The following is a 23034-nucleotide window of genomic DNA, read 5'->3' on the forward strand; positions in this document are numbered from 1 at the left end:
AAAAGGATATGTCCTAGTAGTAGAGAACGAGGAAGGACAGATAACAAAACTTGAATCACATGGTGTCATCTTCTTTGAGAATGAGTTCTCTAAGATATGGAAAGTGGACCAAGGTCTCATTTTATATTAGGAATTAAATTAGAACAGATCTCTTTGTTCGAATGGGAGAATGTTGAGGAACAAGATTATGATGGAACACCTTAATATGTTACTAATGATCTAGATCCTACCTTAAGTGGGAGTGTGCTTCCTGACTCGTATAGGAATATGGAACCTGGTCTGAGTTGGAGCATTTCTAATTATGATGAATATATGCGACATGTTTATCAAGATTCAGAGCCACGTCATACTAAAATTAAAAAATTCAAACATCGACAATCAGTATCGAAGGCATAAATATTTTAGTTACACCTTAAGATGACGTATACCAAGTAATATCAATGAGGCTCTCTCATGCCCAAATAAGGAGAAACAGATTAAGGCAATGGAAAAAGAGATGACTTCCATGAGATCGAACCAAGTTTGGCAACTATTTGATCACCAAAAGGACGCAAAGTTATTGGGATCAAATGAGTTCTCAAAGTTAAACTAAGGGCTAGATTCTGAGGAAACCTTCTCACATGTTGCAAGGTTTGCACCAATTAGATTGATTCCAGACATCATAGAAAGTTTCAAGTTATAGCTACATCAAATGGATGTAAAGACTGGTTTTCTTGATAGATAATTGGACAAAGAAATTTGCATAAAACAACCTGTAGGCTTCATCAAACAAGGTTGTGAACAAAAGGTTTGCAAGTTGAATAAATCAATTTATGGCCTCAAGTAGTCTTCTAGATAATGGTACATTCAATTTCATAATGATATGATAACGAATGACTTCAAGATAACTGAAGAAGACCATTATATCTATACAAACACCCTAAAAGAAAATTTGTCATCTTGTCATTATATGTTGATGACATTTTGATAGTTGGAAATGACATTGGATACATGAACCAGGTCAAATCTTGGCTATGCTCAAGTTTTGAAATGAAAGATATGGGATAATCAGTGTATATTCTTGGAGTTAATATTTTGAGAGATCTTTCAAAGAAATTGATGGTCTTGTCTCAATAGACATACGTCAACAACGTCCTTGATCGATTCAATATGCAAAATTGCAAGTCCATTGATAACCCAATGTCAAAAGACATGATCCTTAGCACTGACATATGTCCTAAAACACAATAAAAAAGTGATCTTATGAGTTCCCAATGCTAGTGTTATAGGTAGTCTCATGTATGATATGTTGTCTACTAGACCTGATATCTCTCACGCTATTGGGATGTTGAGTAGATATCAGTCTAATTTTGGAGAAGCATATTGGAGGGATGTGAAAAGGATACTAAGGTATCTTAAAGCTACTATAGATTACTTTACATGTTATAAAGGAAAAGATCTTCAACTAAGAGGATACACAGATACAAAATTGAGCAGGAGACTTAGATGAAAGGAAATCCACACCATTCTACGATTTCTTGCTAGGAAATGGTGCAATATCATGGAGTAGCAAGAAACAAACTTGATAACAACCCAAATTATTCTAGAAGAGAAATAAGGGAAAATTAATAGAAATAATGACAAACCATTATTCCTTTTAAAAACGGGATTTATGCATGATTAATATGGAACTAATGATAATTAATGCAGGATTAATACATAGGTGAATATGCAAATAATGAAGAAAAAGGAAGGAGTCTCTAGCATTATGCCACGCCACATGGACCATGACGAGACACACCATAACAAGATACGCCCAATGAGAGCGAGTAATGGAGACTCGCCATAGTTCTCAAGGAGAGCGTACATACGCATCGACGGTTCTAAAAATACCAAAAGGCGCATGTATAACCATCCATGAATGAGAATAAATACAATTAAATGGCAATTAATAGCCATTAAGGGGAATAAAGACTTGACTATTCGAATACCCCAACTCTGAGATTTTCAAGGATAAATGCTGGGATTAATGGAGAATTGATAGCAATTAAAGATGAGTAATGGCATGACTCTTCACCTACTTCCCCATTAATATTGAAGGTTACAGAAACCTATATAAATATCCCAGCTTCCTAGGATCAAAAGTACACATTATTCTAACCTTATTTTGTGATTACTGATTATTCTGTTAAGAATATTACTGACTTTAGCATCGGAGTGTCCCCGGTCGATCCCAACGGTGCCTCACAGGGAAGTGCTTCGATCAAGGATTTTTTCACAAGTTATCAAAACTTGTGTAGCTTTATCCACCATGGAAGCAGAGTATGTATGATACTCGTATGTGGTTCAAGAGGTAGTATGGTTGAATGGATTCATAACTGATTTGAACGTTACTATCTCAAACGTTCATATAGTTATTAACAATGATAGCCAATCCGTTGTTGCTTTTGCTAAAGCTTAGAGATTCTATAGCAAATCAAAATATATAGAGATTAAGTATCATTTTTTAAAAGATTTAGTTGCATGAAAAGAAGTTAGTATAAAGTATGTATTTGGGTTTAGCAATAGGGTACCCGCATGTAGTGCCAATCCCAAACCTTTACCCATTTACTTTTCATTACTCGTACCCGTCCCATTATCCTAATGGGTATACTTCATGAATCTCACACTCTTCCCATTTAAATTACGGGTACCCATGGCCTTATCCGTTAAGAATCAATACATAAAACAAAAAATACTACAAATTTAACAAAAGATAAATTTAATAAACCATCCATAAATAATTCATCTACAAATTTAACAAATATTCCAAATTCTCAAATTCTAAATCAACCTTAATCAATAAAAATAAATTACCTTAGTGGTTAAAGTCAATGGATAAAAGTAAAATATATGGCGTGTACCGGGTAGTGGGTACTCGATGGGGTATTCCTATACACGTCACGGGTAAATTATTTGAGCCTATACCCGTCTCATACCCTTTTATAGATGGTACGGGTAATGCCATTAAGAGCGGGTAGTGTCGGGTAACCACATATATGGTACACATTGCCATCCCTATATGTATCCACTCATAATATGGTTGTAGATCCTCAAACTAAACCTGTCACGAGAAATGTTGAAGTAAAATATGTTATGTCTCAGGGTTTGTGTCGTATCTAAACATATTGTTGTTTCATATAATGTTGAACATGATTATCCAATAAAATTTGGATTTTTTCAATACATAAGTGCGAATCTTTTCCAAATATTTGGTGCTATATAATTGAGCATGCCAGATAAAATAGTAGCTCATTGACACGAGTTTTTTCCTTTAATATGCCAAATTATGAAAAACAGAATGATGAGGTTGTTCTTGAACAAATCGAGAACCTGTTCAATATTGAAGTCGCCTTGCATGAACTATGAAATCGATTTCATTAAGGAGAAAGATGAATATACATTTTTCATAGCACTTGTATATAAAGATTACGTGTAATTTAATTGAAAGGTTGAAGATAACTTACGATTGTCTTTATAGCTGAAAGTAATCTCTAAACTGAAGTGGACAAATGTTGGATATTTGGACACATCACAACTGATGCTTTCGTATGGTGTTAATGAGGGACATGAGTTTCTTTCAAGAGGAAAGGATAGAACGCCTTACTCATGATTTTTTTATCATGTGTGCTTAGCGACCTTGAGATGGAAAATATACAATCTCACATTTCCCTAGTATGAGACTCACATTGTAAAAATGATGGTTTTACGAGTTTATCCTTAGGTCCTTTAACTTGTTCTAAAGTGTAATTTTATGTAGCTACATTGGAAGGATACTGATGCGCCTCCGTAGAAGGCTCACTAAGGGATAAATGTACCCCGTCGTTATCAAGTAATAAAATCTGGACAAGTCTAGGTATCGAATCCACAGGATTTATTCCTGCAAGTACCGATCTACTCAGTCTCAGGTGTTATCTAGGCATTGGGGGGTTTGAGTTTGGTTTGATTAAATTAAACTACTCCTAGTTCAGTTACTCTACTCCTATCCAAATTATTCTACTCCTAAGTGATCTTTTACCAATGTAATTGCCTGAAGGGACATGAGGTGATACGATAATAATGAAAATAGATTATTTAGACAACGGATTTAAAACCTAATCTAAGTCACTTGTGTCCGAGGCGATTAACCCTACCTATCCTTCTGAGGTAGTTCGTGATTCCCTTGTAAGGCTGAAACTAGCTCTAAGGCTCAACAATTTGGGCTTAATCATCTATAGGGTCGTCAATCCCATAGGCACTAACTAGGTCAGATTCAGCTCGCAATATGTGCCAACTTAATATTTGGATTATCGAATGAGTTAAACCAATCAGACAAAGCGTAAGACAAAGATTTAAGCAATAAAACAATTGAATAGAACAAAACTATAATATATATATTAAAGATGAAGAGTATTATCACGAAGATATAATGAGTCTAGGATTCATAGCATGGATCAGAGGTTAGACATAATATAAAAAGAGAAGGAAAATCCCTTTCAGGGAACCTGTCTACCAATGCAGGCGTCTTCCTAGGACTTAAGGATGGAACTTGAGCAATCCTCGGTGAATGGAGCTTCGGAGGTGTCTTCAGTGGAGGTTGAAGGAGATGGAGGAGGTGGAGAGGATTTCTCAAGGTGGAAGCTAGGATTTTACAAAGATAAAAGATAAAATAGTTCCTAATAAATGGAACTATTTATAATGAAAAAACTAAAACCTATTCCTAATGAAAAACTAATTAATAAAACCTATTCCTAATAAAAGACTAATTAATAAAAAGCTTTCCTAATGAAAGACTAATTAATAAAAAGCTATTCTAATGGAAAAATAACTCTCCAAATATCATCTAATAAAAATAATTTATCTTTGGGGATAAAAATCTAATTATTAAATACAAAAAACCTAAAGATAATTCCTAAAAATCTGCCAAAATATTCTACATGATTTTTATTTGAATTTGATGCGCCGAGTGGGTCCTTGATTCCGATCCTTAAAAATCTCCACATTTATCTCTAAAAATCTGCACATAATCTCATAAAGTATTATTTAGATAATTCACCCAAAATTAATTAATTATCCTACCAAAAATCCTTTTTAATTACCAAGTCAAATTTGATTTATTTTTGGTAGGTTAATTTCTTAATTTTGGGTACAGATAAAGCTCAAAATAACATATAGAGATTAATTTATTAAAAGTGATAAAATACTTGACAAAAGTTACGAATATTTAATAAAAAGCTAAAAAGTAATTTAAAAACCTAAAATTGACAAAACAATAATAAATTGCTATTAAAGTAAATAATAAAAAAAAAGATACAAAATAGTCCCTAAAACCATACTAAAAGATAGGGGTTTTTGACCCTTATCAAACCTCATCACACTTTAAAGCTTTACTTGTCCCCAAGTAAACTAAAAAAACTAAACCCGCAATCACAAGCCAAGCTAGAAAATCTCCTGGTTTTACTAGGTGCTTGACACAATTTCGAGAATATATAATTACATGTATTCGGAAGTACAAAGTAGAGACACGATATCCAAAAGCCGCATTTCAATTATTACAGGTCATATTCTTAAGAAAAGGATACATGTTCAATTAAACGAGCTTAAGAGGATAACTAAGTAAAACACCTCACCATAGGTCTCAATTCACACAATTTTAGTGGCTAAAGTATTTACTCTCGGCTTATGTTCTTACTTAGGATTACGTTGACTTTGCACATTCATCCGAGTTCCTTTAGTATGCTACATGACTCCGATGATATAAAAAACAGCCTCATATTGGGGTTGTAATGTGGTTAGAGGGTTAAAGGTACAACAAGGGTTAGGAGTTCAAGCGCTAGAAAAACAAAGTTTAAAAATGGCTTTAGCAAATATGAAGTGATTGAGCTTTTTATTTCTTTATAAATAGATATTTTTTTTTTCTGAGACGTTCTAATTTTAAGAACTAGGGAATGAAGTCCTTCCCTTTTTGTTCGTTTTTTTTCTTTTTCTTTTGAATAATGATGCTCATTCACTTCTTAGTCTTTTGGCTTGCTACTATAATGCCATAAACAAAGAGAAAGCGCTAGAAGAAAACAAAGACTCAATGTGAGCTTTGCAAAAACTCGGGTTAGGTAACAAACTAAGTGATAGTTTGCAAAAATTGGGTTAGAACGAAAGAAAATCTACAAGATACAAAATACAAGCTCAAAGGGGCTTCATAGAGTAGATGAAAAGGAGAAAATAAGGTAAAGAAAAAGGTTAGTTCTAATGAGGCTGATTCGTCGTTTATCATCTCAAATCATTGCATGCAGGTTCAACTCAGTATTAGGTGCAAAATCTGTAATCTTTCCACAAGTCAAAGCATTCACACAAAAATGTCAAGAAAAAGAGCTTTTTGATGTTCGCTCTTGGGCTCAAATTCAACTCACAATTCTTGGGTTTCAATTTTGTGTTTATTAGTTCTCCCCAAGCTCAATTTCAATATCACATGTCTTCAATTCTTAAGTTATCTACCTAAGTACTGATATTAGCATTTCTTCAAAAGTAGAGTCTAAATGCAATCTTTAGCTCATGCGCTTACAGATACAAGGATTGTGTCCTACACCTAAACTAGTTGTCATGCAATTTTAGATTCGGTTCTCAGTCCCCAGAAACAAATAACGAAACTTTAACTTCGGATAGAGTGTACAATTTTTGGGATTATAACATACTAAAACAAACTAAAAACGAAACACAATGCAACACAATTTATTTAATTATTTTAAAAAAAGAGTCAGCTCGGCGAGCTGGAGGGCAGTACCCGAGAATTTATTTTTTCGGGAAATTTTTTTTCCCAGCTCGAAGCGAGTTGGCAGGCAGAAGGTCCGAAAAAAAAAATATATATATTTTAGAAACCCGAACATTGAAAGGGAAGAAAAAAAAGAAAAAGAAAAAAACGAAAAAGAAAACTAAGGAACTAAACTAAAAACACAAATGTATAATCTAAATAAAATAAACCTGAAAAGTTTTATTAAAACTTGGGTTGTCTTCCAAGAAGCGCTACGTTATAGTCGGTGAGCTCGACATAGAATTCCCTCCTAGGTGTATGCTGACATTCGCGTTAGGAATTCAAATTCCTGAATAAATAATCTGTACCTGCAAAACGGATTATCAGTTTCAAAGAATTTTAATGAAAGAAAAGGATGAAATTTAAATAAATTATGAAAAAGTTTAGTTTGCTCCCTTTTTGATTCTCCAGGTAAATCAAAGAGAATGAAAATTTCTGGACATTGAGCAAACCCGAACTCTTCTATTTTTAGATTCTTCTCTAGAGACTCAATTTCAACTGATTCCTCAATTAATATTGAAACTTTTGGTTTCTCATAATTAGGGATTAGTTCTTCATTGTTAATGGGAAAAGATATTACCTTATCAACCTGACCTACCAAATTGGGTTCTTTAATTGATTCGCCTGCGGTTGAATCAACTAGGATCCCTTTTTGTATGCATAAATTTTTAATTGAGGCATACAAATCATTAGTTTGATCTTCGTGAGTAGATAGGAAGTTAAGCAAATGCGTAACAGACTCCTAGGAAACCTATCCTTAATTGTCTTACTATTGAGCTCTCTATAATCAATACACATTCTCCAAGTATTGTATTTCTTTTTAACCAACACCACTAGAGAGGAATAAGGGCTTACACTATGTTGTATTGTTCCGTTTTCCAATAGTTCATACACCATTTTCTCAATTACGTCCTTCTACAGAAAGGAATGCTTATATGGTCTAACATTGACAGGTGAAGTTCCTTCTACAAGAGGAATATGATGATCATGTGTTCTTTATGGAGGGAGGCTAGTTATTTTATTGAACAGGGAGTTGAATTCATCAAGGAGTAGGGCTAATTGAGGTGGACAGGCTGGAAGTGGAAGTTGTACATTGTCAGTTGACTGTATTTGGGCAAGGAAGGCTGTGCAACCATGGTGAAGCATTCTTAACATGTTGCTCTCACTAATAACTTTGACTGAGGAATTATTAATACCTTGTAATTGGTACTGATGGGTTTCAATCTTAAATGACATATTAAGGGTGTTAAAGTTCCAAATTATATCCCCTAATGTCATGAGCCATTGAGTTCCCAAGACCATCTCACACCCTCCTAGGTTCATAACCAAAAAGGAAGAAACAAACAATTGTTCTTGCATTTTCCATTCAAACAACTCACACAAATACTCACATATCAATTGCTGCCCATTAGCTATAGTGATTCTAACGGGATCAATAACCTTCAACTGACATCCCAACCCTTTAGCAATAGTCAAGTCGATAAAATTGTGAGTACTACCTGAATCAACTAGAATCTGCAGAGTCTTACGTTTGTGGTTGCCAGTAAGCCTCATGGTTTGAGGTGCAGAAGCTTGCATTCCTCCCATAGCACAAAGAGATATCGAAGGGGACTCTATTGAGCCTTCCATTGCTCCAAAGTCTATTTCTGTATCTTCCTCATCCAGACACTCTTACACCATGATCATGAGTAAATACTTTTTCTTACACTGATGACCCGGAGTAAACCTTTCATCACACCAAAAACACAGGTTTTTAGCCCTTTTATCTGCTAACTCCGCATCAGTGAGCCTCCTAGTTCTTGGGGGGTTATTTAATTTAGGGAAAGGCTGAACATAGGTTTTGGCAGTTACAGGTAACTTGGCAGCATTTGGGGGTGTAGGTAACAGGGGAGGTGTTTTGTGCATAGGTGTTGTAAAAGGTGTAGAATAAGAGGAAAATGCCATGTTCTGATGTGTCTTACCATACTTAGTAGCACTAAGATAAGCATCTTGCATATGGGCTAATGCATATGCTTGTTGTAAGGTTTTTGGTCCCAACATTTGCAAAGGATAGCTCACTTCATCTTTTAGTCCACTAAGGAAGCAACTCAGTGTCTTTTCTTCTGATAAGGTTACCTTGTGGGAGCAAACGTCAAATGCTTCCATGTATTCCAGTAATGAGCCGGTTTGGGTTAACCTCTTAAGATCTGCCATGGGATCTTCATAAATCCGCTGCCCAAATCGTCCAGTCACCGCCTTCACATATTCATCCCATAGGGGATCCCCTAATCGTCCTCTACCCTTCAAGTACGCTTGGTGCCATTCAAGAGCTCGTCCTTCCAAGTGAAGTGAAGCTAGCCTGACTCTGGAGTTCAACGGAGTAAGATCGATTTGGAAAAAACGATCGCAGCGAAATAGCCACCCTTCAAGGTCTGTACCATTAAATCGTGGAAATTCCACTTTAGTAAAACGAGTAGAAGGTTGATATGGGGGTTGATCGGAGTTCTGAGAGTTCAGGTTAACAGAGGAATGAAAATTTGAGGTGGAAGTGCTATCAGTGAGATTTAAGGAAGAGATGTAGGATTTGAGATCTGCAACAATAGAGGTTTGCAGTTCAGTAACAATGGAAATTTGTTGTTTCACCATGAGCTCCGTGAATAACTGTCCTTGCTTCTTGTTGCTCTCGATAACCATCCCTTTAACCAACAATTTGAGATTTTCTTCTATCTTTTTGAGTTCTTGGGATCGTGTTTCAGCCATGGTGATGTTTGGATGTGGCGGGTGAAATCACAGGTAAGGAAAGAGCTCTGATACCAAATGATACAGAGAGTATATTCAGAAAGAAGAATGAAGGAAGAAGAATCTAAATAGAGAGAAATCTGCAAATTCATTTCATAAAGCAAGACTCATTACAGAAAAGATGCTAAATAACCGTTAGACCTAGGGATAGACACTCACGCAGGCATCACATGTTTTGCAGAAAATAACAAACTCACTAACAGACAGAAAACATCAAAACACAGCTAAACAACTAAAACGACTAACAATTAAAATTCCACATAACAAAATATGTAAAAACCGAAGCAGAAACCTAACTTGGAATATTTAGTGCTTAATGCTGATGCAGTTATCTTACATAAATAATAGAACATGGGATTAACACTCCAAGATTATGGGAAAATAATCTTGTTCTTGATCGCCAGTGTGTGAGAATTACATTTGAAGCAATTCAAGTAAATACATGGATAAATTAACAAATAAACAAAAATAATAATAAATTCCAGGGTCAGTTCAACACCCAAGAGATTTGGATACTGATACATGATTTAAGGCTCCCAGTTGCTCAACTTTGGATCTAAATTCAGTTTCAAAAGATAGAAATGAGCTCTGCCGGCTAGCGAAAGCAATTCTGAATTCTTCAATCTCTTGTTGAAGATGTTTCCTTCTTTGTGCTTCTGCACTCAAATCTTTTAACATACTTTCCTTCTGCTCAGTAACTAGGTTCAGCTTTTCAGATAATTCTATAACTCTTTCCACCAAAGATTCCCTTTCTTCTTTCAATACATGAAAATTTCTTTCCAAGCACCTATATTCTTCTCTGGAATCCTCCAGAATCCTCCAGGATTCCTGGTATTTTTCCTTGATACTGTCATGATCGTAGCTTGAAGCAGCAGTTTCCCCTCCCAAACTGGAATCCTTCATCACATATTAAAGCTACATCTCAAAAAGAGAGAAACAACCTCACATAGTTCTATCAATCTTCAATAACTAGACTCTCAGATCTTTAAAACCTTGCCCCCTTGGAAAGAAATATGACTTATAGCATGATTAGGACAGATAATATAGTTCTGTGAATATGAATGCACGCACATACTACAACACTCAAAGTGGAAAAATGAAACACATTTTTAGCAAAACTATGGTCCCAAGTTTAATTTCCATCTAATATTCTAAATGATTTACGTTATCATAACACTTGATAACAGATTATAATATTCTGCAAATAAATTAAAGTCAGCAAATTTCAACTTCTAAGGTCAACTTCCACAAAAAAAAAAAATCAAGTGCAGAACAGTATTCTGCAATATTAAACACAAAAAAAAGAAGGAATTCTATAATCTCTTTAATTGTGGTTTTAACTTGTGATTCATGATCATCGTAATCTATATACGTGTATGGGAAAGAACAATCAAATATTTGATCATCAAATCCTAAGGAAGTACACAGCATATCCAAGTATTAGGACCAAAATGAAAAACATGATTGACAAACTTGATGACTGTGACCAGGCAGCTACCTTATAGTTGCAGTTGCATATTTTATTTGCTTCTTTGTTCTGAATAGCTAATTTCTCTGATGCAAACAAGGATGTAATGGTTCCTTTTAACCTCTCAGAAAGCACTTTGCATTGCTCTTGGAGTATAGAATCATTTCCCAGGAAAGACTCCTGATTAGACTTTCCCGTACACAAATAAGATTCCAAGTTTGAGAAAAGGCTTGTGCCAATTTCATTTGTGCTTGACAGTAATTTTGCAGTAGGAGATTCCCCATCAGGTATTAAACCCTGTCCAGACATTGAAAGAATGCAAATCTTACCAATTTAACATTGACAAATATGATTTGAAAGAGAAATCATACATAGCATAAATTTACCTGCAACATTTGCAAAAGATCTGTGTACATGTCCTTAAAACTGGTCATGGATTTGCTTAATCTCTGAGGCATTTCTTGAATAGCTGATGCTTTTTGTTTAAGTTCTGATATCTCCTCCATCAAACGATCATTTAACAATAATTGTTCAGAGTGCTTCTTCTGTGAACACATACATCCAACATATGAAAAGTGTAAATGGACATGGCAATAGAATCCACCACAAAGACCTTCAAGAGTAGCAAAAGAATATGATTTCACTCCATGCAATTTAAACGAGCACCAGAAGTTTTACAGATGGCATGGATTGTAATGTGAAATATACAGGCAATAAAGGGACACCTGAATACAGAACTGGCGACTCCAGCAACTATTGGAAATGGATAGAATAACTAATACATTTGTCAGAAGTTACAAGCAACAGATTGTATGCAGATATTCGGTACTAGTACGACACTCATATACTTGAGATTTCCATTATGTGACCTATGTCTTGCGACTCCAGGGCTACACCCTCAATGCAAAATCCCGAAACCAAATTTCAAAATTCTAAACGATTTTTGAAAACTAATTATGAATCACCGGAACATAGCTAGAGAATTGTCTTGAAGTCCACCAACTTCTTGTTGGCACAAGGATTGACCACTTATACAATTGGAAATTTGAAATTACGTGAATGAATACTAACCTGGAGTTCGTTCCTCTCTTCAGTTATGAATTCTAGTTGTCTTTTGAGATCCTCAACCTGTATGTCGTTGTTACTTGGAATCGCCTGACAAATTATATGTAGTCCTATTAAAAATACTACATGTATTATGCATCTGAAGTTTCGTATAACATCAACCAATTCAATGAAAGAAGGTATTACTGCAAAAATCGTTTGCATAAGATCATAAATCATGTCTAAGTTTCGTACAGAAAAAATTACATGAAAACTTGTCAAAAAGTGCTTCATTTTTTTGTTCCGGTCTTTTCCTTGGTTCTAACTTCTACGAAGTTAATTAACCTTGGAGAGACTATTTGATTAAAGATATATCAGCAAAGAAATAATATATAATTCTTTTCAAAAAAGAAAAGAAAAGAGGAAATAATAATAATATTATAATTATTGCACAACAAAATTTATTGCAGAAAATATTTGAAACAGTAAACTCACAGGAGTAGTATCACTTGACGGAAAGGATTGAAATTTTCTTGCTGGAGTCATTTGAATTAAATCAAGGTCAGCTATGTATCCTTTGTTCAATTTCAACCATGTGTCTTCATCAGCCACATTGCTGAGAGTATCTGGAAGAGGACTACAACCAGAGAGATTGGTATAATTGGATCGTTTGGCAACAAAAGTATTTTGAGCTGCTCTAAAACAAGGAGTTCCAAAACTATCTTCACGGCATATACTCTTGTTTTCATTTGATCCTCCCCTGCTACTTCGCCTCCCAGAATTCTGTCCCTACCAATGGTTATTTTAGAAGCAAATGTTGTCAAGAACATTAGTAGAATATAAAAAGGGATGGTAATAACAGTATCACACTTAAATGGAAGACAATATCAATTTATTAAAAGCAGTGTACAAAAATTATAGAGAAAAACAATATGAGAATACGTGTTTGCTGCATACAAGTGTAGAGAACCTGTTTCTCTCCAGTCAAAAAATATAAATGTTTGAGCCGATTTTCACATGACTAAGCTTACTCCATACTGCATACACTTGCTATCAGAAAAGCTTTATGGGACTGGTACTATTAGACTATGTATTTAGTTATTATTTATCTATATTATTCGGTTACTTATCTCTAGCCTAGAATATAGGTTCAGTTGTTGACTATAGTTGTTCACCACAGAGTGAACTGTATTCTGTATAAATACTTCAATTGATATCAATAACATGTTGAGAAAATTAACTATTAATTTAAAACAATTAAATAAAAAATGGAATTATTGTGAAGTTTCAATTAATGAGAGACTTTTTTATAATTTGTATTAATAGGGGATTGTTTATGTAATTTGTAATTAAAAGAAAAAAAAATGTTGACCACCTAATTTCGGTGGTCAATGGCAACATTAATTGTGCCAGCAAAATTTGCTGGCACAATTAATTACATGAAGTCTTCCTCTTGGCTTATAAAAGCTAATGTCAATTCTCATAAATAGGTGTGGGTAGAATAAGGAAAAAATAGATTGAGGGAGAGAGTATAGTGGGAAAAAAATAAAAGAAGAGAAGGGGAGTTAGGGTGGAAGAAAAATGTAATGAGAGGAGGTACAATTGTGTCTTGTGAATTTTGAGAGTTTATTTTAGAGGATAGTCTAATTATTTTGGGGAGAGATAAAAATAGTAAAGATAATTATTTTGGGTATTTTTGGGAAACACCCGAGTGCTACTATTTTTGTTTTATCTCATTGTAACTCTAGAAAGTTTCTAGAGAACACCCTCTTGTAAACCTCATAAATTCAATAAAATTGTTTTATCGCTTCCGCTAAATTGTCGCAATCAAGAAAAATTCCCAACATAACAAACACAGAGAATTACACTCCTTCATGGTATCTGAGACCCTAACCCTAACCCTCCTCTTTCCTTACCGTCGCCGCCGCCGCGACACCGTCACTAACCTCACGGCCGCCGCCGCCGTTTTTCATTCCGGCCAACCTTCCCTTGCCGAATCAACGCCCAAATCGCAACCCCTTCCTTATCCTTCCCGTCGACGATAATGAGCACCAACACAGAAAACTCCTCCACCGGTACCCCGCCCAAAACAAATTCGACCATGAACAACACAGACTCGAACCCAAATCACCATCCGTCCCTCACCGTCTCCAATATTTCTACCTTCATCAAAATAACCCTAGACGTCGAAAAAGGGCATTATCCTACTTGGGCTGCTCTGTTCAAGCTCCATGCCACAGCATTTGAGGTCCTGGACCATATATTTCCTCCATCACCCACAAACCCTTCCGCCAATACTCCTCAACAATCCAACCCCAATCTCTGGTCTCGCATTGATGCTGTTGTGCTTCAATGGATCTATAGCACCATCTCCCTCGACCTTCTCCATACTATAATTGAAGCTGACTCCACAGCCGCCAGGGCCTGGAGTCGTCTACAGGAAATTTTTTCGGATAACAAGAATTCCCGAGCTCTTTTTCTCCAGCAAGAGTTCTCCAAAACCAAACTTAGTGACTATTCTGACATCTCAACCTATTGTCAGCATCTCAAATCCTTGTCTGATCAATTGTCAAATGTGGATTGTCCGGTTACCAATGATCAGATGGTGTTATAGCTTATATCCGGTCTGACTGAGGCTTATGATACTGTTGGTACTCAAATTAGACATGGGGATCCACAAGAACCCTACTCCGTCTGAACCAGTTGCATTGACCGTGTCATCCGCTGAAGCTACGGCTGCGCCGTCGCACTACTCACCGCGCCTTCCGAATTATCGCGGCTCCTCCTCCTACCGCGGCGGCAGACACGGTGGTCGTTCAAATCGCGGCAGAGGCGGTCGACACCACTATCGGTCGTCTCAGCCACCGCACTATCGACCTGCTGCCCTTCCTCCTTGGGGATATACCTACCCATGGGCACCACCGCAACAATGGGCTACTCCTCCATGCCCTTATCCCACTTCAGGCAGGCAGCTGTCACAATCTGGTATTTTGGGACCTCGTCCACACATGCAGCAAGCACACCTTCATATGGAATCACCATCATATGTGCCTACAGATATTGCAGAAGCTATGCACACCATGACACTTGCTCCACCTCCTGATCAATGGCACATGGACACAGGAGCTACTTCACACATGACAGCTGACAAAGGTACACTCACCTCTTATTTCAATTCGAACCTCAATGAAAATATAATTGTTGGTAATGGTCATTGTATGCCTGTTTGTGGATCTGGTAATGCATATCTAGAGTCTAATTATCACCGTTTAAAGTTAACCAATGTCTTGCATGCACCTCATCTTATCAAAAATCTAATTTCTGTCCGTCAATTTACTAAAGATAACCAAGTTTCTGTGGAATTTGATCCTTTGGGTTTTTCTGTGAAGGATTTACGGACGGGCAATATTATCATGAGATGTAAGAGTTCCGGCGCCCTATATCCAGTCACCTCTAGCTCCCACAATTCCGCGTCATCTCATTCTGTCTTTACTGCTTTGTCTTCCGCCGTTTGGCACAATAGATTAGGACATCCAGGGCTTCCTGTTTTGAACGCCCTGCTCAATAAAAAGTTGATTTCTTGTAATAAAGTTAAGGATCCTTCTGTTTGTTCTTCATGTATTAATGGAAAATAGGTAAAATTATCTTTTCAGTCCTCCAACAATTTTGCTTGTATGCCTTTCGATTTAATTCACAGTGATATTTGGACTTCACCCGTTCTTAGCTCGGGTGGCCATCGATTCTATGTTCTATTTTTAGATTCATACACAAATTTTCTTTGGACATTTCCGTTAGCCCACAAATCTCAAGTCTATTCCGCCTTTCTAATTTTTAGGTCATATGTTCGCACTCAATTTGAAAGAGAAATTAAAGTTTTTCAGTGTGACAATGAGGGTGAATTCAATAATAATTCCTTTAAACAATTTTGTCAAACAAACGGAATGCAATTTCGGTTCTCTTGTCCGTATACTTCACCTCAAAATGTGAAATCGGAACGCACCATTCGCACCATTAATAATCTGATTAGAACAGTAATGCATCATGCCTCTATCCCTTTTAAATTCTGGCAACATGCTCTCGAATTAGCAACATATCTCCTAAATATATATCCTCACAAAGTTCTAGGATACCAATCACCACCAAAATTCTGTATAAACAGGAACCCACCTATTCCCACTTACGTGTCTTCGGATGCCTTTGCTTCCCTCTAATTCCATCCCAAACACGAAATAAGCTTGAATCTCGCTCTTCTCCATGTGTTTTCTTAGGGTATCCATCTAATCATAGAGGATATAAGTGTCTGGACATGTCTAAAAATAAGATAATCATATCCCGTCATGTCATTTTTGACGAATCAACTCTTCCGTTTTCAACCGCGCCTCCTAATTGCGCGTCTCCCTCACAAACTTCTGCCGAGTCAGACAGTACATTCCTACCTGCTGTCCAATTTCGAACTCATACTCCCCGTTCCAATTCCGTCCGTCCCGAGTCTGTCGCCTCCCCCATTTCTGTTGTGTCTGTATCGCAGTCCGCATCACCCGTCACTCCGTCCAGCCCAATCGAGTCGTCCGCGTCGTCTCACCTCCAATCCAGTCCTGTCCGCTCGTCCGTGTCATCTGCTGTTCCGTCAAATCCAGACAGATCGTCCGATTCGTCTCCCGTCTCGTCCTCAAATAACAGTCCGTCCGCCTCCTCGTCTGCGCGCACAGCGCAAACGCAGTCCGATTCGTCTCCTGTCTCGTCTTCGATCTCCTCCCCTAATACTTCACAAACTTCTTCTGATACTTCTATATCTTCCCCTCAATTACAAGTTATTAGCACTCACAAAATGGCCACGAGAGCTCAGCATGGCATCCATAAACCGCGTCGAATGTTAAATCTATCTGCCTTAACAAAACCTACCATATCTCCGCTTCCAAAAACACCTTCTCATGCATTAAGTGATCCAAACTGGATACAAGCCATGACTGATGAATTTCAGGCTCTTATTGCAAATAAGACGTGGGTACTTGTACCCCGTCCAAAATGTGCTAATATTATTCATAGTTGGTGGATTTTTAGGCACAAAACAAAGTCAGATGGCTCCTTTGAGCGATATAAAGCAAGACTGGTTGGGAATGGTTCCGGACAGTTGGCAGGAGTTGATTGTGGTGAAACGTTTAGCCCTGTGGTTAAACCAGCCACTATTCGTGCTGTCCTCAGCATAGCACTGTCTAAACATTGGAAAATTCGGCAATTAGACGTCAAAAATGCCTTCCTGCATGGTGATCTTACTGAAACCGTCTACATGCATCAACCACTGGGGTTCCGGGATTCCAGGTATCCCGATCATGTATGTCTGCTACAGAAATCATTATACGGTCTCAAGCAGGCACCTCGGGCCTGGTATCAGCGGTTTGCTAATTTTGTCATTCAAATTGGTTTCTCCAATAGCATCTCTGACAGCTCATTATTTATCTACAAACAAGGCTCTGACACGGCATATATCCTTCTGTATGTCGACGATATAGTGCTAATCACCTCTTCTGACACACTTCAGGCTTCAGTAATGTCAAAATTGAACTCCGAATTTGCAATGAAAGATTTGGGCCCTCTGAACTATTTTTTGGGCATATCAGTGACTCACTCTCCTGGCTCTCTCTTCCTATCTCAGCGGAAATATGCTTCTGAAATAATTGCAAAGGCCGGACTCAGCTCGTGCAATCCGGTCACCACTCCTGTTGACACCAAACAAAAGCTCAGTATCTCTTCTGGTTCTGCTTACCATGACCCCACCGAATACAGAAGATTGGCTGGTGCTCTTCAATATCTCACTCTTACCCGACCCGATATTTCATACGCAGTTTAACAGATATGCTTGTTCATGCACAACCCAAAAACTACACACATGGCTGCTCTTAAACGCATCCTCAGGTATGTTCAGGGCACTCTTGACTTTGGCCTCACACTTCTAGCATCCTCTCCCAATCAATTGGTCTCCTACACGGATGCCGATTGGGCAGGCTGTCCCGACACTCGCCGATCAACATCAGGCTACTGTGTATTCCTAGGGGACAATCTAATCTCTTGGTCCGCCAAACGACAGCCAACACTGTCCCGATCCAGCGTAGAGGCCGAATATCGCGGCGTTGCCAACGTCGTGTCAAAAACATGCTGGATACGCAATCTGCTTTTAGAACTTGGCTGTCTGATTCAGAAATCTTCAATAGTGTACTGTGACAATATCAGCGCCGTGTATCTCACAGGCAACCCGGTTCAGCATCACCGCACTAAGCATGTGGAAATGGACATTCACTTTGTCCGAGAACGAGTTGCAAAAGGAGAAGTCTGTGTCCTTCACGTGTCATCTCGCTATCAAATCGCTGACATCTTCACCAAAGGTCTTCCGTCAACACTATTTGAAGATTTTCGCAATAGTCTCAATGTTCGCCCTCCGAACCCTTCGACTACGGGGGGTGTATTAGACTATGTATTTAGTTATTATTTATCTGTATTATTCGGTTACTTATCTCTAGCCTAGAATATAGGTTCAGTTGTTGACTATAGTTGTTCACCACAGAGTGAACTGAGTGAACTGTATTCTGTATAAATACTTCGATTGATATCAATAACAAACACAGAGAATTACACTCCTTCAGGTACTAACGCAAAAACAAACATGGACCAGCACACTGATGCAGTAAATACAAAAAAAAAATAGGTGTATCTATAATTTAACCAGCCTCCTTGAGTTATACCTGACCAGCATCTGCATCAAACTCCTGAAAGTTGGCACAACTGCTGAGATTGTCAATTTTCATTTGCTGCTCCCTGATGCATAGGTCACGCTCCTTGTGTGATTTCCTCTCCTCTTCCAGTTGCATTTCAAGCTTCTCTCGCTCCAATTCGTACTGGAAATAGGCAAGTGACCGGAAAATGAATGATATAGAACTGATAGAATATAAGAGAAGAGGTAATAGAACTCGATAATTTTAAACATCAAATAACGGTAGAATCTACCTTCAGCATTTCATTTCTCAACTTTAAGATCTCTTGCTCCAATGTTTCAGCTCGAGATCCCTAAACAAGAGTTCAACAACCTTGAAACTCGTTTCTCCTAATTTTGTAGCATAACATAAATCAGAGATAACCATCACCTGAAGTTTTTGGCGAAGCTCTTCTATTTCTAGCTTCTGCCGCTTTAATAAGGCTGCATCTGTCAAAATCTATGACATTTTAACTTTGATTAGCAAATTATATATTCCAGTCTAAGTGAGTATTAGAAAAAAAAAAAGCTTCATGGAAAAAACTGACAAATCTACATCATACACAAAACTCACACTAAGAACCAAACTGGCAAGTTGTAAGCCAAGCGTGTTCACACAAGTATAATTGGATAGTTAGTAAAGTTAAAGTGTTAAAAGGTTAATTTGCTATACAAAGTAAGACACGGACCTCATTCACTTGCGCGCAATTGGTTATGCGCTTAGCTCGGCTAGCAAACTGGAGAGTTCCTTTTGTTTCCTCAATGTGAACCTAAAGGTTCATAAGAAGAAGATATCTTTCACTGAAAATTCTTAACTTGACAAATTATTAGATGATAGCGAAGAATGCAAAGTAAGATAGTGACAAGAACTTTAACAAATAACTGTCTACCTCCTCTGGGGCTACTGTACATATAATAGATGTTTTAGCATTGCCACCAAGAGCAGGTTGAAGTATACGAGTTAGCTTGCTGTCACGATAAGGAATATGTCCTCCCCTGCATTTATAAGTTTACAAATTAAAACAGTTGCGTACAATGCAAATGCATCCCTGGAATTTACTAAACTCATGCATAGTTCTGTATCAAATTCAACAAATAAACTGCAAGAGAAATAATTACCTCTGTTTTGCACCATCACTAAGTTTGTTGATCACGTTACCAAGAGCCATCAAACTCTTGTTGATATGCTTTCCTTCTTTCAAACGTACTCCACCAGCTCCAGTTTTGGCGATCCTTTCTGACCCAGCTAAATCTACCAAGTTCTACTTCCCACATAGAAATCCGGTATATTAAATTTAATGAATCAAATACCAAACAGAAAGCAATAATGTAGACATGTTAAGAGACCACGTACCAAGACTGAGACACGAACAGCATCACCGCTCGAATAAGCAGTAGAAGAGTTGATATCTCGCCCTTTGCTTTCAATAACCTGGCATATAGAGTAAGCAAAATCAAAATGACCGGATACTTATCAGAGGATTGTTGCTTCAACGTATGAAATACCATACCATTCTGAATATTGTGTGAGATCTACTGCTGCGAACGTTCATGTTTGTCTCTCCAAAGTGCCTATTGACTAAGAATTTTTTTGAAGCATATATAAGCACATCATCATCATCCCTAGAGACGAACACAAAAGAAAGTTACGACCATATATAAACCTTCTCCTGATGCCATGAGCTTGAGCACTTGTTCTGCATTATTTACAATTTCCTCCCTGAGGCCTGCAACAAATATGCCACGCTGGAAAAAGAAAAATTTGTAATTGAATTGCACGTTCCAAACACATAATGAAAAGGTAACAAACTCTGTCAGTATCGAACCTCCAAACTCTCATGTATTGGCAATTTTTGGTTCTCCACTGCAAAAAGATCATTAATTTCTTCATTATAGATCTCCATATAGGAAACCCGTATTAGAAATTCCCTGTCAGATATCTGGAGAAAAGAGAGAGAGTAAAGTCAAGTCAAAACCACATTTTTGTAAGCAAATAATGAACAATTTGAAAGAAGCCATAGTGGAGAGAGCTTACTGTCTCAATTTTTTCAAATATATCTTTCACAGCTCGATGAATAATTCCTGGATCATCCTCAGAACCATTCATGGTGAAAGTTTTGCCACTACTTGTTTGTCCATAAGCAAATGCAGTGCCTGTAAACATTTTGATGGTTATCATAAAATCAACACTTTGAACTGCACAGTTCGTAATGCATAATTGATCATCCAAATCAGCAATTGAAGACAAAAGCGTACATTCTAACCAGACAAGAAAGAAAAAAGGCATACCGTTAAAACCCTCGACAGCTGCATGGATGATATCCTTGGTAAGAAGCCCATAAACACTAGCATTTGTGCATTTTTCATCAAACACATGATCTGCCAATAAGAAAATTAAATTGAGACAGAGATGAACTAAATTTCACTGTGAATAAACTGTTCCAGGTAAAATTTTAGAATAATGGAATGGAATAAGAAAATAGATTATGAAAATACCAAAAGCGTAAGAGACAGTGTTGATAGGGGTGCTATCAGATTTGCGAAGAGAGATATGATTATCTTCGACAGTCCAGTAATTTCCATTTGAGAAGTCAGTAGACGAAGGCACAGGCGGTCTCACTCTAACGGCTACACAGATCTTCTCCATCTCGATCGGATTTTGAAACTTTTCCTGATTTTGAATGCCGCTGTCTGAGTTATTCTGGGCGGGATATTACTGTTTTTAATTATTGATTATTGATTATTGATTGATTGCAGCCTTTCCAATTCAAAAACTGTATGTAATTACGCAAATGTCCCTTCAAGTTGAGACCCAAGTCAGTGGCCCAAGAAGTATGAATATTGGGCCCAAAACCCTCCTCAATTGAACTGGGCCATTTTTACAAGTGGATTTTACGCATAAAAACCCACATTTTATCCATAAAATCATAATCATCTTTCCTCAGACAATGTTTGTTTGTGGGAAAACTATCAGACATTAAAAACAAAAATTGTTTTTCATGAGTGGTTATTATTTTCAAAAGTTAAGAGGAAATGAAATAAATTTTTAAGAAGTTTAAGAAATGTTTTATAAAAAGGTAAAACACCTTTTTCAATTTTTCCATATATTTTTTAGTTAATTAATCTAAAAAAATTTATTAATTTATTTTTTTACGCAAACAAATATCAGAAAATCAAAAAAAATATTTCTATGTATAATATTTTTTGACAAACAAACGGATCTAAATTTATATTTTAAATATTCCCAAAATACCAAAATTCTTCTCTTTCACTTCCACTTCTCCTCGCGCATATTAAATTTCTGCAGAGTTTACTTTCACCTCTCTTTCCCTCTTAATATATGCGTTAGGGATCTGCCAATTTAAAATACACCTGATGTTTTTCTTGGATTTTAGTTGATAATCCGCATGATTTGTTAATGTCATATTTAGTTGGACTGCTTTGAGAATTTTCTACTATATATATATATATATATTCAGAACATTAGTTTTCTATATGGTCTATTGGTGGAATTATTTTTTCTTTGAAATATTTTATATTATTTATATTACCAGCGTGAGTAGATGAAGTATATGGAAGAATGCATACTCTGAGATGATAAATATCATCTTGATATTTTTATCAAAAAAAAAAAAAAAAAAAATCATCTTGATATTTTATTTTAACTTCTCATCCCACAAAATTATCAAGGTGCAAAAGCTTGAAATATTACATGATCTTGGACTGTAACAGTTTTTTTAATTATCTCACAAGATATTAGAATTGCATTTTATATCGATGTAGTTAATATTTGTGTACAAGAAAAAATCCGGTAATCTTCTTTTGTGATTAAATTTGGTAAACAGATGAAACTTGTTGCAGGTTTGGTCACGGTTATTGGGATAAGTACGAGTTCCTGGAATAGAGAAATGGCGACCGGTGATGAAGGCTAAATCCTTTGTTTATAAGGAACACAAGTATCTGGTTGATCAACAGTGGTGGAGCCAATCCAGGCCCGGGGGCGGGGGCGGAGAAAGGGGGTCCCGGCCCTTTCGGCCGTCGGAACCAATGTGGTTACGAGTAGTTTCGGTCCTCTTGTCTCCAAAAAATTTGATGTGTTGTGGTGTTCCGGTCCTCATGTTTCCAAAAAATTTAGATCAATCTTGAATTAGCACCCAAAAATTGGCACAGATCCTCTCTAAATCCAAAATTCAAATT

At 36.9% G+C, this 23034-nt stretch overlaps 2 protein-coding genes across 3 annotated transcripts; one reads left to right on the forward strand and one right to left on the reverse strand.

Annotated features, from left to right (window-relative positions):
• Positions 1 to 9918: 9918 nt before the first annotated feature.
• LOC136201294 (kinesin-like protein KIN-7N) lies at positions 9919 to 21541 on the reverse strand. Of its 2 annotated transcripts, none has more exons than XM_065991926.1 (18): positions 21334 to 21541; positions 21127 to 21216; positions 20873 to 20991; positions 20664 to 20777; positions 20502 to 20583; positions 20349 to 20416; positions 20192 to 20269; positions 19957 to 20099; positions 19728 to 19833; positions 19527 to 19607; positions 19229 to 19297; positions 19092 to 19151; positions 18830 to 18982; positions 12588 to 12875; positions 12120 to 12203; positions 11435 to 11593; positions 11079 to 11345; positions 9919 to 10477 (listed from the first exon to the last, which is right to left on the reverse strand). In XM_065991926.1, the coding sequence occupies exons 1-18, from the start codon at positions 21482 to 21484 to the stop codon at positions 10073 to 10075; spliced, it is 2517 nt and encodes an 838-aa protein (XP_065847998.1). In that variant the 5' UTR covers positions 21485 to 21541; the 3' UTR covers positions 9919 to 10072. The 2 variants fall into 2 exon arrangements, with proteins under 2 accessions (XP_065847998.1, XP_065847997.1); XM_065991925.1 differs by having other exon boundaries at positions 12588 to 12881.
• Positions 13040 to 16451, forward strand: LOC136201295 (uncharacterized). The gene is made up of 2 exons (XM_065991927.1): positions 13040 to 15245; positions 15482 to 16451. The coding sequence occupies exons 1-2, from the start codon at positions 14732 to 14734 to the stop codon at positions 15514 to 15516; spliced, it is 549 nt and encodes a 182-aa protein (XP_065847999.1). The 5' UTR covers positions 13040 to 14731; the 3' UTR covers positions 15517 to 16451.
• Positions 21542 to 23034: the final 1493 nt, after the last annotated feature.

Source organism: Euphorbia lathyris, chromosome 7 (genome assembly GCF_963576675.1).
Source record: "Euphorbia lathyris chromosome 7, ddEupLath1.1, whole genome shotgun sequence".
Taxonomy (NCBI): Eukaryota; Viridiplantae; Streptophyta; class Magnoliopsida; order Malpighiales; family Euphorbiaceae; genus Euphorbia; species Euphorbia lathyris.

Coding starts and splice junctions, on each gene's coding strand:
- LOC136201295 (XM_065991927.1), top strand. CDS start 14,732: ATGATACTGTTGGTACTCAAATTAGACATGGGGATCCACAAGAACCCT. Junction 15,246..15,481: donor ACACATGACAGCTGACAAAG/GTACACTCACCT, acceptor TTTTCTGTGAAG/GATTTACGGACGGGCAATAT.
- LOC136201294 (XM_065991925.1), bottom strand. CDS start 21,484: ATGGAGAAGATCTGTGTAGCCGTTAGAGTGAGACCGCCTGTGCCTTCG. Junction 20,417..20,501: donor GCTCATGGCATCAGGAGAAG/GTTTATATATGG, acceptor AAAAATTCTTAG/TCAATAGGCACTTTGGAGAG. Junction 20,100..20,191: donor CTGTTCGTGTCTCAGTCTTG/GTACGTGGTCTC, acceptor TGTGGGAAGTAG/AACTTGGTAGATTTAGCTGG.